The sequence below is a fragment of the Candoia aspera genome, chromosome 3 (assembly GCF_035149785.1).
Source record: "Candoia aspera isolate rCanAsp1 chromosome 3, rCanAsp1.hap2, whole genome shotgun sequence".
Classification (NCBI taxonomy): domain Eukaryota; kingdom Metazoa; phylum Chordata; class Lepidosauria; order Squamata; family Boidae; genus Candoia; species Candoia aspera.
Genome location: NC_086155.1, coordinates 115,838,897 through 115,854,798, shown reverse-complemented (window position 1 = coordinate 115,854,798; position 15,902 = coordinate 115,838,897). Strand labels below are relative to the sequence as shown.

Sequence of the window (15,902 nt, the reverse complement as noted above, 5' to 3'; positions counted from 1 at the left end):
CTTGCTATGCCTGTTTCTTGAGCTGGCCTGCCTTGAAGGACTGATATTAATCTTGAAAGTTTCTCTCTGTCCCATTTTACACTAAACAAAGTAAAGGTGAAGCTATTTTGAGTTTCTTTCCCATGCTTCCTTCAATCTCAGGACTGTATAATCTGTTCTCCAAGTCCCCACCTAACAGCTCTCTCCTACATTCCCCCAAGACAGCTCTACTTTTCTTTGCATGGGGGACTGTGTTGCGGTAGTTTTTTTCCCCAGCGACAGCTGCAGTCAGGAGGAGGAAAAGTTCAAGTTCTAAGGACTTACAGTGGGTGATTGGCTGTTACCAAGATCACTGTTCCTTGGTAAATGGTGATGAATAAGAAGGGTTTTTTTAAATTACTGTAATCATGAAATAAAGAAACATACTGCTTGGGAGAAAGACTATGACAGATCCAGACAAAGCATTAAACTGCAGAAACATCATCCAGACAAGAAAGATTTGTACTGTCAAACCTATGGTTTTTCCTGTTGTAATATATAGCTGTGAAAACTGGAGCATGAGAAAGTCTAAACAAAGAAAAATGGATGCCTTGGCATTGTGGTGCTGGAGAATACTGCTGAGAATACCTTGGGCCATAAGAACAAATTATTCAGTACTAGATGAAGTAGAGTGCTCACTAGGAATGCTAGTGATGCTACAGCTTAAATGTTTTGAACATAATGGCAAGAATCACTGGAGAAGCCCTGATGCTTGGAAATATTGAAGGCATTCAAAAATGAGCCTAACAGAAGATGGCAGGCAAGCATGAGCTTACAAAAACTCAAAGATGTAGTTAGTGACAGACCAACCTGGCCAAATAATGTCCGCTGCATCACCACTATCTGGAAGCAGTTGAATGACTGAACAGCAACAGCAGCAACAACTCAAGAGTAATTCCCTGAATTCTCCACCAAGTTTCATTGCAGGCTGAAAACTGGCCTTACATTGATTGCATAATCTCCTATTGCTGTATTGTGAATGAATATGAGACAGTGCATCCGAAGGTGACCAGTGGAGATGCTGGACCGCAGACATGAATTGGACATTATACTTATACCGCACCCATTATCCTTCCAAATATGCCCAGAAAATTCCCACTGAGATTGTGCAAAAGTTCTTGGCTAACCAGAAAATCTATAGCAGGGATAGACTGAAGGTAGATCTGAATCAAGTCTTTGGGTTATTTGTAAGGATTTCTGGCTTACATGTTTAACAATGTCATTTACAAAATAGCCACTTCTAATTTATACTGCTGAAATGAAGACATATCTGATATCCCCTAAATGGATTTTTATATAAAAGGACTGTGAGATTTGTTTAATTCTAGTAATTAAAATGAATACCTAGCATTAGCATTAACATTTTTAAATTCTAATATGTCCTTTTCATGAGGCTCCATTTGTTAGTTTTTTTATGTTAACAAACAGAATAGATTATTCTTGGAATTAATAAAGCAGTTAAAGCAAAAGTGAAGTTTGTCCATTTTTTATCTACAGGAACTTATTTGTGGGCAGTATGTGAGCCATTAACATACTGTTGTTGCTCAACATATGGTGGCCTAGCATGTAAACCATTTGCACAGGTCTTACCTTGGTCATGAACCCAACATACACCCAAGGGAAGAATCCCACTATTTGCCCCACAAACAAATATATAGATATAGGAATGACAATGACCATGCCATGTAACTTTATACTTTTTAAAATGTCAACATTTTAAATGACACTTTAAGTGTAAAATGATTTTATTGTAAATCTCTTTAATTTGTTGTGTTAACATACTGGCATTGTTTTATCAAGGAAAAGCAGATTTGAAATTCTATAACTAAAGTCATATAAAAATAGCATTCAAATAGTAATTGTAAAGCAGAGATGGGCAATGCATGGCCATCTTGATATTATTCAGCATTAACTCCCATAACTTGCAGCCAGAATGGCCGGTGGTGAGGGATGGTGAAAGTTGTTCTCTGTTACCTTCTGAAGCCACAGAGGCGGCCCATGCTTGTTCTAGAATGCTTGAAATGCTCTACAGTCACAATCTTAGTAACTTCAGCAAACTGACTTTGTAACATTGTTGTAAGACTGAGAGGTTTCTTCCCTTCCTTATAAAACAAGAATGAGGGCAGAGGAGGAGGAATAAAACTGTTTGATTGTGAGAAGGGAAAGAAAATTGCTGTTTGCACAATCCGTATACATTGCTCTGCAATATGGCAATTCCTATGAAACCTGCCGTGGGTGATTTGCCATGCTACCTAAAAGGGATTTCCAAGTTCATGACAATGTATCTTTGAATTCAGAGATTAGAAGCAAAATAAATTGCATGCCAAGACTGTTCTGTCTGTGATTTTCCTGGAATTATCTGGCGTGGAAATACTTCTTGGAATTCTTGGAAATAGTATGTTGGATCAGATGGTGCACATGTGCACACAGAACTTTCAAAATCACACCAGGAAACAATACTATTACTTCATTATTATGCTTCATTCTTTCTGAAAGCACTGAGGCAACAGGTCTCTGATCAGAAACTATTATCCTAAATTCTTCCTACAGAATTGGGAATAAAATTTATTTGAAGCAAACTTTGTCTGGAGACATAACTGTAGAGAAATTAAATGACAACTAATCAAGAAAATCTGGAAAGAAAACATGCACTATTTATCTAGTTGTAACAATTGTTTTCCTTCTCTCTTTCTACATATTTGCCACTGAGAGACTGAATTGCAGTCTATGGAATAGGCTGGCCTTGTTTTACTGCCTCAGATGACTCAATCCATTTGCCACATAGCTCTTGCCTAAATCAGCAATAACTGATGCATCTGCTCTGTTGTGGTTATTTGCAAACCTCAAGATTGGTGAAGGCAGCAAAATTGTACAAAAGCAAAATTTCTGCTTGCTTAAACTGCCTTTCTTCAGAATTAAGCATTGCTCATCAATTGTTCAACTAAGCCCATGCAGCTAAAATGCACTGCCTCTCTCTCTCACACACACAGAATATCATTAACAGAGGAAAAGGTAGTAACTAAGCAGGTCCCCAAGGCCAAGACTGCTTTCTCATCTTTGGAGTAAACATCAAGGCATGCAAATTATACGTTCAAGCAAAACACAAGCATATTTCAAAATCTCAATATGCAGTAATATATTTCATTTAAAGTCATGAAACTTTTTTTTTTTAAATCACAGGATGTTATTGCACTGGCAACATACTCCCGTAGTGTGGAATCAACAGTGACTCATACATATGGAAATAGCTATTCAATTAAGGGAGACCAGACTTTTCAACCCAGAAACTATTCTGAGAGAGAGTTTTTCAACAAACTGTGAGCACCCCAAGCCAGTGAGAAGGGGAAGGGAAACACTTCAATGAAATGAACTTACAGGGAAAAGATTTTTGCCTTGAAGGACATTTTCAAGCAAAATGGATGCCACTGAAACGTACAAAAATGGATATAAACAACACTAAAAAGCTGACTTATATTTTGGTACACACCCTTCCATAAATATATAAAATGCTTACATAAACAACACAAAGCAAACAAGATCTGAGATAAATAGCATCTCTCTTTCTTAGGCTTTTCTTATCTTAAGAACCTGTTCTTAACTTGTTCTGAATCTGAGGCTCAAAGTTCAGTCAGCAAAATCTGGTAGGTTAGTGGGGTTAGGGCATTTTAGGTGATCCACTGTAGCTCTAAAATTTCCCCCCACATAAAGCAAAAAACTTAAGAACATTTTTTTTTTAAACTGGGGGATTTTACTATTTATGCATTGCATTTTGAACTGTAAAGGCGTTATGGTTTGATGCTGTTAAAGGGTCTGTTTCTTTAAAAAAGAATTTGTATCTATTATACTGTTGCTTTTACCGGTTTCATTTTTATAAGCTATTTTTTAAAAATAGATCAGACTACAGCTATTTTAAATAGCAAACAAATAAATAATAGGATTAATAAATAAATCCTGCAACATGACTAAAAAACTGCTACTCCCAACCATGATGCCTGTCTTATACATTACTGTATTTCTACAATTAAATTTCTCTTAAGATTAGAGTTCTGGAATACAGTATTCCTTTCCAAAAAGAAAACTGAAGCCCAAGTTTAATAATAATAACAACAACCTCTTGTCTCTCTTCCCATCCCCATCCTCATGAAATCTGCCTGTGTGGGAGCAAGGACCACCATTTTTTCATTTATATTGCTCTGTAAGACTCCACTGACAATGTTACGTTAAAGAAATGGCTCTGCACAGGTCTAGCGGAGCGTTATGTTCTGTCTGAAGTAGCCTGGATGTTAAGCAAGAGAAGGAGCTGCCACTTCAGTTATCAACAAGATCCAGACCTTTCAAAATCAGATGGAAAGTGCAGACACAGGAACAGGACATTTTGGCTTGTGAGAGGCGCCACCCAGCTGCTTACCTATCTGGTCCTCCGGAATCAGAGACTCAATGGGGGGATCCAGTTCAGAGCTCTGAGATAAATAGCTCTTTACTTGGGTCATAAACTGCCGAATAGTCTGAAGCATGTCTGTGCTGGAAACATGACACTCCTTGTTCTCCTGCAGGAAGCTTATATAGTCCTGAACTAGGCAACCAAAATAGGTGCGCTTGTCTTGAGACATTTCTGCTATTTTCTTAACCATCCTTTTCTCTGGGGTCATGAAGGAACTGAAGACGCCACTCATTTTCCTCAGCTGGGATTTGACAATTTTGGGAAGTACAAATGAGCCGTTCCTTTTTTTCTTGGGCTTCAAGGGAGGTGCCATGCTTTCCTGGTCACTCTCCCCCTCGAAATCCTCCAGGCTGCTGTTGGTATCCCCATCGTAGGCAAAGAGCGGCATGCTCCGATCAAAATCCAGAGAGTCAGAGGAGGATGTGGACAGGCTCATGTTGCTTAGTCTTTGCCTGCCTCCATTCCACTGCACTTGTGACTCACAGTGTGCAGCTAAGCTGTTTTTGCTCTCCAAGTTCTGCTGAGGCGGAGCTCCACCTGGAATGCTGGCAGCTTCTGTGCCATCCACCAAATTATGGCTGGGTTCATTTACTGCCGAGTTCTTTGCATTGCTCTCAGCCTCTAAAGAGAGAGCCTTTTTTTTCAGGCGTGGCGGTGGGATAGGAGTTGGCCTCTTCTGTATCACATCCAAGTCCCAGTGTTTGCTGTGACTGACAGTTTCTGGCAGACTGGTCTGGTTTGTAGTCCTGGACAGCTGAGGGTGTGCAAGGAGGCTATGAATAGAAGGTGGGGGAGGCCTTGGTGGGGGAGAACGGGATCTCTCAGGGCCATTCACATCTTGTGCTTTTGGACCTGGTCTTTTCAGATTTCCACCAACATCCTGGCTATGCACTTTCAAGAAGAGAGGATTAATAAAACACAGGGCTCCATTGGTCTGGCTGCATTCCAGCTCCGAAGGCGTTCTGGTTCTTATAGAATGAACTCCATTTATGAGGCAGAGCTGCTCGGAGCCTTTATAAATGCTGTCTGAAGGCAGAGGCTTCTGGAGGGGTGAAGATTTTTGCAGCTTGCTGTTAGCTGGAGAGCTCCAAAAATCTGAAAGTCATTATTTAGTTAGCAAAAGAATGCAAATATTATGCCCCTAGTGCTCAGAATGTTCTACTCAAAAAGGTTTGCTCTCAAACAAAGAGGTTTTTTTTTAATAGGATAAGCCTGAGACTTTTGGGTCCTGTGGTAAAAAAAGGAAATAGAAAGCTCTCACATACAAATATGAGATACAGTTTACCAGGGGTATTTCCTGCACAAGCTTAGTGCATTTCAAGAATAACTTTCACTACTGAACACCATCAATTAGTTCTAAATATTTTCTAATTGCAACTCAGACCTGTTGCTCCTGCTCGTCATTAACTCTAGTGAGTTGCCTTTGTTTCCTAAAACTACAGAAGAGGAGATACTTCTGGAAGCCCTCTCTGTCAGATGGAGCATTTGCCTTGAATGCAAAGTGCCAGGCTTTCTAAGATGTAAGCTGCCTTTGCCTTCGTCAATGACAACAACAGTTCTAAAAAAGGCAGCTTTCTAAATCTCATCCTCTTTGATCACTTCTTCAGTGGCCTAATTCAGACATCATGCCAAATATGGCTTAATTCAGACATCATGCCAAACTGTGGTTTGGTAAAAGGTGAAAGGTCCCCTGTGCAAGCACCGAGTCATTATGCTTCCAGGCAATTAGGTTTAGAGATGCATACTTGTTTTAAGTTTCTGTGTGCTAAGCAGGACCATAGCTAGTGGCAAGAAGGGCTAGGATTAGAGGTAGAGAAGGTATCCAGGTTCAAATTTCAATACAGATGTGAAGCTCATTCTGCTTCCTAAGGTAGGAGGAGACTATATGTGCTGTTCTGGTCTCCTCGAAGAACAGGCAGGATACAAATACAATAAATCTTCAAATAATAAGCACTAGGTCCCATGGCCTCCATAAGTAGAAAAACAGTGTTCTTAAAAATCGTTTGTCACAATGCCAGAACTGAACCTTTGGCTTTAAATTATGCTGTGGATTAATTCCAAAACTTTTATGGAACTGCTTCTATGACTCAAACTAATATTTAGATACATTTTTTTTCAAGAAAAAATAGCTAAAACATGCTTCCAGGCCACATGATAGTACCAGACCTGGGACAGAAAGTTTAACCCCTCTGCACTACCCATCCCTACTGTCCTCCCCACCCAGCATGCCATTTTCCTAATCTGAATTGCCCCTTTCTGAACATGCTTCTCTCAAGAGGAGAAACAGATAGATACTCATTTGGTACCTATATTTCTTCTGTATGACAAGCAGCAGCTGGGGGCAGGGGGTTTTGAATCACAAAAGTAATATGCAGGGGAATATTCCAAGCAGAAGTACCCAATATTTTTGACTCACTGGGTACACATGGCATTTTGAGAGCATTTTAAGGACACTCACAAAATAGTTGCCATGATAAATGCAGCCATAAAAATTCTTAGAAGGTGAACAAAGCACTGCACCATAACATGTCATTCTCTAAAGCAGTATTTCTCAGCCTCAGCCACTTGAAGCTGTGTGGATTTTAACCCCAGAATTCCCTAGCCAGTATGCTGGCTGGGGAATTCTGGGAATTGACGTCCACACAGCTTAAAGTGGCTGAGGTTGAGAAACACTGAACTAAAGTGTGTCTGCATTGGTCTAACTGAAAATATAGCTTGAGGCTGGTGCTTTTCTTTGCATCATGCTAACTTCCTATTGCTTTTTTTATTAACAAAATTTAATAAATTAATGCAAAAATAAAATGGGGTCAGTTAAGAAGCAAGGCCAAGGAATGCATCATGGGTAAACTACTTCCACATTAGAGACTAGAGGTTTAAACCACCTCTTCCCAATTCCACAGCTCTAATTCAACTCTCCCCTCCCCTCCCCTCCCCTCCCTCCATTGCCTGCTTTTACTTACTCAGTCCCAGCTGAGCCACCTCTTCAAGTTCAGACTCTGTTGTTGCTGTTGCAATCACGTGAGGTAACTTCAGAGTGAAAGGCAGGACATCCCTTATTTGGAAATAATTAAGGCATTAACTTGCTTTACTCTTCTGCATCTTGCCTCTTAATATCGTCAACAATCTCATACATTTTCCTTAGAAAAACACTTTCTGCCACCACTTCCTCTTATTTCACTCTTAACGTCTCTACTGTCTATTGAACAGTTCAGAATCTTCCATTTTGACAATTAAGATACCCTTTTGTTTACAATTAGGATGATCAGATTGCAAGTTGATTAAATAAACTTGAATATCGGGAAACTGGTTTTCACTGGAGATTTTAAGAAGGATCTTAAAGGCATTTAAAGACTCAGTTTCAGAATGAGTGCAATACACATTATTTCATTTGAGCAGACCACAAAAGTTTTTGGAAAAGTTTAGTGAATCACTGCAAGGCAAATATAATTGACAAGCATGGTGGCGCAGCAACAACTAGGCTTCAGGTCAAGAAGGCCTCAGGTCAGTCTCCACCATCCTACATAACTGATCTCAGGTGCCAGGGCGGGGAGAGAACTTGGATGGAGACCTGGGAGAGCTGCAATTAAATAATCCTGAGTGAGATTAGGGTGCAACCCTTTTTCAGGCTGAAGACTGAGCTTGTCCTTTTGAAGCTAGGCTTTGCTCAGGCTGGGGCAGTGCCAAATAATAAAATACAATTGTTTTATTTCAAATGAATACAGCTGATTATTCCCCATGCATTTAATAACTTTTCCTACTTCCATATTAAAAACTATACATAGAAGACCACTTTTGAAGGGCTCCAGGGACTGCACCAAAGATTTGAACCCTTGGGCATAGGTATTGCACACTTGGACTAGATGGACTGCATATATTTTCATTTTTATGAGAGAAGACTTGCTAATTTACAAGAGCAGGCAAATTATCAACATTTTTGGCAGTACTTGTAAAGTGTATAGTTCACACAATTTTTGCAATTGGGAAACTGACTCAATACTTGCATATTGGTCACCTAACATGGGTTTCATGGGTTTCAAACATGGGTTTCAAACATGGGCTTCAAACACACCCAACATTATCACCCAATAGGTTTCAAACATGATTCAGCATATTTGGGTTGGCTCAGGTTGCTGGGGGTCGGTGGTGCGGTTTGTCTCCTTCCTCCAGGGCTGGTCCCATCAATGTTGATAGGGAGCGAGAGATCCGGCCCGCGGCCCCTCCTTTGTGGGGTGCTGCAGGGTTCCATACTCTTTCCACTCCTTTTTAATATCTACATGAAACCGCTGGGTGAGATCATATGTCACCATGGGATGCGGTATCATCAATATGCTGATGATACCAATTATACATCTCTATCCAGGGTGACTTAAGTGATGCTGTGACCACCTTCTCTCTGACTGGAGGCTGTGGGGGTCTGGATGGGGAACAACAGGCTTCAGCTGAACCCTGGTAAAACAGAGTGGCTGTGGGTTGGGGGCTCCTTTGCATCCAGGAACTTACCATCTTTGGTTCTGGATGGGGTTGCACTGCCCTGGACAGATCTGGTGTGGAACCTGGGGGTTCTCCTGGACTGACTCCTGCTGGAAGAGCAGGTGGCAGCCATGGCCAGGGGAGGCTTTGCCCAACTTCATGAGCACCAGCTACGCCCCTTCCTGGATCGGGAGGCCCTCCGGTCAGACACTTATGCCCTGGTCATCTCCTGTATAGACTCTTGCAATGCGCTCTATATGGGGCTACAGCTGGTTCAGAATGTCACCATGCGAGCAGTTTTAGGAGCCCTGAGGATGGTGCATACTGTATATGTGAGCTGCACTGGGTGCCAGTTTGCTTCTGGGTCCAATTCAAGGTGTCGGTTATCACCTTTAAAGCCCTACATGGCATGGGACCGGGTTACCTGAGGGACCGCCTCACCCCCATTAAATTGACCTGTCCCACCTGGTCAGGCAGAGAGGGCATGCTACGGACCCTGTCCATGAGAGACTGTTGACTGATGAGAGACTTCTCTGCTATGGCCCCTGCCCCATGGAACACGTTACCCCCAGAGGTGAGGCAGGCCCCCACTCTCCCGGCCTACCAAAAGGGAGTGAAAAATTGGCTGCGCCACCTCGCTTGGGGTGGAAGGGGGATAGCCAATCATGGGGCAGGTTGGCACTGCAATGTGGCTCTGAGGAATTTATATTTTATATAAATTTTAAGTATTTTTCTATATTTTATATTTATATTTTATGATGTATTTGCTTTTATGTTTTTAATCTCTTGTTATTTTAACTAAATTATAAACTGCCCAGAGTCACTTGTGAGATGGGCAGTGTAGAAATATGAAAAATAAATAAGTATATACTGCTACATGATGAATATCATGCTATTTCTAGATAAAATTTTCTGCAGTAAGAGATGTATAAAAAATTGAAATTATGTTTCTTCCTGAAAGTTTTCACTCAATTAGTGTACAGTATTAAACACTGTAAGCAAGTTATATGCAAAACATTTATACTGGAATCCCAGAGACTGGATGGAAACAATTTTATTTTGGTCTTGAACAGGAAAGCTTCAGAGACGGCAAAATTATAAAGCAGCAGGGACTGGGATCGAGTCACTTAGTGGATAAATATACAGCAAAACCAAGATCAGCCCTATATGCTACATTTATTGATGTTAAGCAAGCCTTCAAAAGAATCTCCAGAAAGAAACGATGGGGAAAGCTTAGAGGTACATCAACTGATCAACTGCTTACCCTCATGTATAAAGTATCTGAAAATACTAAACTGAAAAAAGATGTAATGTAGCAGGGCAATTCTTTGAGACCGTCCCTACCAAGACAGGAGTCAAACAAGGCTGCATGATTGCTCCCTTATTATATTTTTTTATACAAACTCCATCACCAGTTACCTGACAAAAGCAGAACTCCACCCACTGAACGCTGCAGGAAGGCAGGCACCAGTGTGACTTTACACGAACGATACGCTGCCCTTGTCATTGACCCTAAGAGGACTAAAGAGGGCCTTTTGTTTTTTATTCCTCTCTTCTGTTTGCGTTACCACTTACAACTGAACAGCAACAAAGCAAGGATTATGGTGCCCTTAAAAAGCCTCCAGAGGCTCAAAGGAGCAGTGCAGCCAGTCTGCCATTTTTTCTATACAAGAGAAGCAAATATATTCCAGTTCCCATTAAACTCTTTGTAGCCCAACTTCTAACCCAGCTTCTTTTTGGAGTAGAATTAGGGCTAGGAAAGCAAACAACTCTGCTTGAGTCCAAGGTTTCTAGAAAAAAAATGGTTTTTTAAAATAATTTGTGTTCAAAATTTTGAGATGGATAAAAGATAAACATGAAAATATATAAAGAAAAGTTAGAGAAAGAAAAAAATAAAAGGTGAAGAAAGCAATACAGTGAAAGGAAGAAAAACTAAAGAAACAACTTCTGATCTTCTTGGCAGCAGTTACAATAAAGTTATTATCCCTCCTCCCTCATTCAAATTACATTACAGAGATCCCATACTCAACTCCTTTTTCAATCAGCAAATCCACAAATCACCATTTCACTTTTTTCCATTTTCAGCAAAAAGCCCATAAAGGTTTCCAGTCTTTTTTATAAAAGTAGTTATTGCTTTATCCCTGATCAAACAGGTCAGTTTTGCCAGTTTTTGCTAATTCTGTCATCTTTACAATCCATTCCTCTATTGTAGGTATTTCAGTATCTCTTTGGTTTCTAGCAAAAATTCTAAGGGGCAGCACTCCACCTGGAGATAGGCCTGCTCAAGGTTGAAACTAGGGCCCAGATCAGGATACCTAATGTGTGGCTAAAGCTGGATTTCATACCAGAAGTCTTGGCCCTGCTGCTATTGGCAGAAGTCTTCCATGTACCCTGGAAAGTTAGGGTAGGGCAGAAAATGGCACAATGTCAGCTTTCACTGCCGATGCTTTTGGGAATGGGATATGATCACCTAGGATGGAGACTAAATAATATGGATAGACAGGAAGATTAAAGCAGCATGTCAGCAGGCATGGTATCTAGTCACTTAGTGTATACCACATAAGCCACCTAGTATTTAACCAACTCAGCTCTCTCGAAGTAGCACACAATTTTCACTCCTGCCGACTTTGCTGTTCTCCCATCAGTTATCCTTGAGGGCAGATATAAGAAGATTCCACGTAAGGAAAGACTTGGCCCATGCAAGGAAGGGCCATTTGAAACATATCTTTATTTACTGTCATTTTTTGAAAATTCTGTATTTTAATTTGGGTTCTAGAATTTTAGTTTTAAACGGTATATTTTACTGATCAGTGAATGCAATAAAGCCTATTCATTCATTCATTGTGATGTTTCAGATATTCAGAATTCTACTGTTTGCTCAGAAGCCACTAAAAATTCATGTGCACATTTATCTTTGTTAATGATCATAATTTTGATTTATTATCTTTCCAGGAATGAAAAACTAAAGTGCTTTAATATGTACAAATTCCAGTCCAAAGAATGAAGTCAACAGGACCTTGCCACAATGTTTGAATTCTAACTAATACATCGTGAAATAACAGATGAAAGAAGAAAACAGGAACATTCAAAATTCAAGCATATTTACTTTAAAAATTACTGAGTGGCATCCTCAATTACTGGGGAGTGGTAGCTGAATCTGTGAAAAAGAATTAGCAGTTATTCTTTCTTGTTCTGATTAAGATTCTTAATATTTGCATTGACAAGGCAACCACAGTTTAAGAAAGGCTAAACAAATGCAAATTCACTATTACCTGCTAATACAGTAGAAAGCTATGAGCCTGAATAAATCAGCAAAGCTTATTCCAGAGCCTTCCAAGGAAAAAGCTGAAAAGTAAAAGAAAACAGGCTCAACTGCACAGTATATGTTCTGAGAAAAACAGTAAAATGTGTTTTCTATGTCAGAATAAATCTGCAATTCACAAGCTACTGTTTGTTAATAAAGACTTGCATCATGGCCAGTATTTCTTTTCCAAAATTCTGTAGCAACTCTCTTCAGTTGTTTTTGCTTAAAAGTTAGTGAAAAATATGAAATGTTTTTAAAATGGTACACACTGACAGCTGAGCTACAAACAATCCAAGAACCTTAATCTGAAGTGTTTAAATCTCACTGTCTATATTGGATGCTATTTGTCATGGAATCAACCATAACAGCTCAACTCATGAGATGTTCCTGCATCTTGGCACAATACAGAAGAGCTTGGCCACTACCTTCTTTTGTGATTTTATTTTACTTTCCAGTCTAATCTGTAGCCCTGGAAGTTCCTCATGGTCTCCCATCCCAATACCAATCAGCTCTGGTCCTTTTCGTTCACTTATGTATTCGGTTTGAGATGAGTCAGTTCAGTTGATTTGCTGCCATCTGCTGTGCAGATCAGCTATATTCATTCATAATTGCAACCAGTCACTTAATGAATTTTCTATTTGTTAGAGTTTTTCTTAATATGGTACACAACACAGTCTGTATTTTTTCCCCCACAAAAAACTGCTTTACTGTACAAAATTAAACTCCTATCTTACTCCACTATCTCTCTATTACTATACGTTTGCAACTGTTTCTATTATATAATCCATAATTTCTATCTCTATGTTCTATGTTCTTATTCCTAAATTTGTAGCAGTATGTCTTCTTAACTATTTCTTAGCTCTTTAAATCATTCCCTTTTCCCCCAGGTCTTCAGCTTTTATAGCCAGTCTCAGTCTATTTGCATGTGGAAACCCTTTTCACTCCTCCACAGACTTGCAAATGGGCTTCTCTCTCTCTAACCCCCCCCCCCCCAGCACTCACAGACCTCTGTTTCTGGAGCTGGTTTGTACAGCAGAGCTCTGCACCTGGGCTGCTGCACGAAACAGGCCTGGTCTGGTTTGCAGGCTTGCTTGGGCTTGCAAACTCTAGTCAGGCTCTTTTCTTTCCCTGCCTCTCAGCCCTGCCTCTCAGCCGTCTTGCAGCTCCAAGAATTGAAGTTGTTTGAAGACTACTGCTGAAGTGCTCCCCTTTAGGTTGGCAGCTCCTCTTTCCCAGGTCTCTGCTGCCATCCTGGCTTAACTCCTTTCTGGACACACCCAGGCACGTGCTTACTTTCAGTTCACTTTATAAAACAAACTCTCCAATTAAGGAGAGGGTGGGGCTGTTTTCACGATCCTTCCCAAGTAGCACCAACACTGAGGATCCCAGGAGGGAAAAATGCCTGCTCACTCCAGGTGGTGAGTTCACTCTTCCACACTATTCGTGATGTTCAGCCAAGGAAAGACATTTTTGTAAACTACTTACTATAGATGCTTTCTTTTATTGCAAACTCTTTGAGGCAAAATCCAAAGTCATTTGGTAGACGTAAAGATAAGACTTTCTTCTGCATTCTTGTGGACTTTCTAACAAGGAAGGTCTATTAAAAAAATAAATTACAAAAATCAAGGCTTTAAATAGACTCAGTAGCTGTGTTTTTCAAGAAACTCAATTATGGCCCTGTTTTGTCTCATCCTACATACAAGTAATAATGTAGGACTTCCAACAGAGACACCAATAACTTGAGAGTCCAAAATAAGCTACAAAGCTTAACTGTTATTGGTATTTTCTAGTTACCCAGAACCTGTAAATGGCAAAAAGCATTGCCAAATCCTGTCTGTAATGTTCATTCATTTGATCTTGAAATATGCAAGCATTAGATTTTTAAAGTTGTTGCTCTGGGGCAAGAGTTAATCTTTTCCATATTAACACAGAAGGGTTGGCCTTCCTTCCCCACAAACACCAAACTGCACAAGCGCTACTCCTAAGCGTTGCTGTTCAATATGGTGGTGACCAATAAAATAATTTTAATAATTGCCCTCAGATGATTCTGAACATTCAGCTATAACCTCCTTCCCATCTCTTCCTTTTTCAGAAAGGGTCCATACCTTTGTGGCAGAATAAGTGCACACATGCACAAACACAAGAGAACCTACCAGAATCTTATGTTAAGTCACCAGCTAAAATTGTCTAGGGTAAGGGATGAAGAAAGACTCCTAAGAGAACTGTTGCTAGTTAGAGTAGGCAGTACTGGCCTAGGTGAGTCACACAGCTGCCATCATCTAAAGCAGATTCATAATGTGTATGAATATTAGAGTTACATGGATAAAAGCAATCACATGCACTTTTCTCTCCTAACTGGCATCCTATCACTATTCATACACATTAGTGATACAAAATGACAGCATGAAAAGGTCGTGATGTATGTGTATGGTAGAGTGGTTAAGGAGTTGCAGTGGAATTGGGGAGAGCCAGGTTCAAGATGACCCACAGCCATGGAGGCCTGCTGGGTGACTTTAGGCCAGTCACTGTCTCTCAGCCCAACCTATTAGAAGAGAAAGTGCTATGAATTTCTGGAGAAAAGGTGCGATATAAATTTAAGAAATAAACAAAATGTGTCTGTGAGAATAAGAAAGAAGGGGTCTGTTTCTAAAAGCAAGCCAGTGCCCCAGCAAAGTTAGTCCCCTCGCTTTCAAGGCCAAATTAAAGTTGTTTCTTACTCCAGGAGGTTGAGAGCGTAGAATTTCCACTGCTTCAGCATCATTTAAGCCAAGCTGTAACCAGATAGGGTGCGTATGAAGAAGTTTATCTAGTATGCTGAGCTTATTGGGGAGACTATCATATCCAGAATCTCGTACAATATTTGTAAAATCTTTCTGATCCGGATACACATCACCCATATCTTTCTCTAGGCTAAAACAACAGAAAAAACAAAACAAATTAAAAGCCTAAGTTTAAATTATTCAGGAACCATCTGTACTTGTAAGACAACCTTCAACAATGTATTTTGTTCATAGATAATTAAAAATAAATAATATGTATTTGTATTCATTTTCAGCTATATTTTATTGTAGGTGACCCTGTGAGCAGCTCTGTAATTTGTAAAACAAACAAGCCAAAAAGCCAAACAAATAAACATATTTAAGCAAATAGAAATAGAAAAGGAAGTAATTACATCTACTTCCTGAACGCCCCTGACGTGCTTCAAATGAAATTTCTAAGTTCTGTATTAGCAGCACCCAGAGGGATTGCCAATGCCCTCCTCAGGGTGGAAACAGGGATGCCTAAAATTGGAATTGGAGATCGATGTTAAACTACTGGCTGAAAGTCCAGTTCTTCCTCTCAGGACTACTCCCATTAATAATGGTCAATGACTACCCCTTAAGCTGGAACAATGTCTTAAAACAAAAACTAATGACTTATGGATTGTCACCAGAATCTCTACAGACCTTGGGCTATAACTGTGCCAAACATACACTTCTCCAAAGATTTAATGACACTGAATTTCAGGCGGAAGTAAATACCCTGTCACAGAGAAATAGAACTTGGGTGACAAAGGGTTTTGGGGAACTATCTCTCTTTACTGACGTCTCCCAAACTAAGGAAAGCTTTCTTTTGGGCAAGGCATAATATTTTGCCTTTGGCGTTATCACAGGGAAGATACCCTAAAAT

General features: G+C 40.0%; 1 protein-coding gene across 4 annotated transcripts in view; it reads right to left on the bottom strand.

Moving 5' to 3' along the window:
- The window catches only part of RIN2 (Ras and Rab interactor 2), a 68,398-nt gene that overhangs the window by 16,586 nt on the left and 35,910 nt on the right, over window positions 1-15,902 (bottom strand). For 2 of the 4 annotated variants that reach the window (XM_063298694.1, XM_063298693.1), the window contains exons 3-7: window positions 14,951-15,143; window positions 13,719-13,830; window positions 12,202-12,274; window positions 7,420-7,511; window positions 4,427-5,554 (exon numbers count right to left, since the gene is read on the bottom strand). In XM_063298694.1, the coding sequence (XP_063154764.1) occupies window positions 4,427-5,554; window positions 7,420-7,511; window positions 12,202-12,274; window positions 13,719-13,830; window positions 14,951-15,143 (1,598 nt within the window). The remainder of the gene's footprint in view (window positions 1-4,426; window positions 5,555-7,419; window positions 7,512-12,201; window positions 12,275-13,718; window positions 13,831-14,950; window positions 15,144-15,902) is intronic. The other 2 variants (XM_063298696.1, XM_063298695.1) reach the window with 1 other exon arrangement.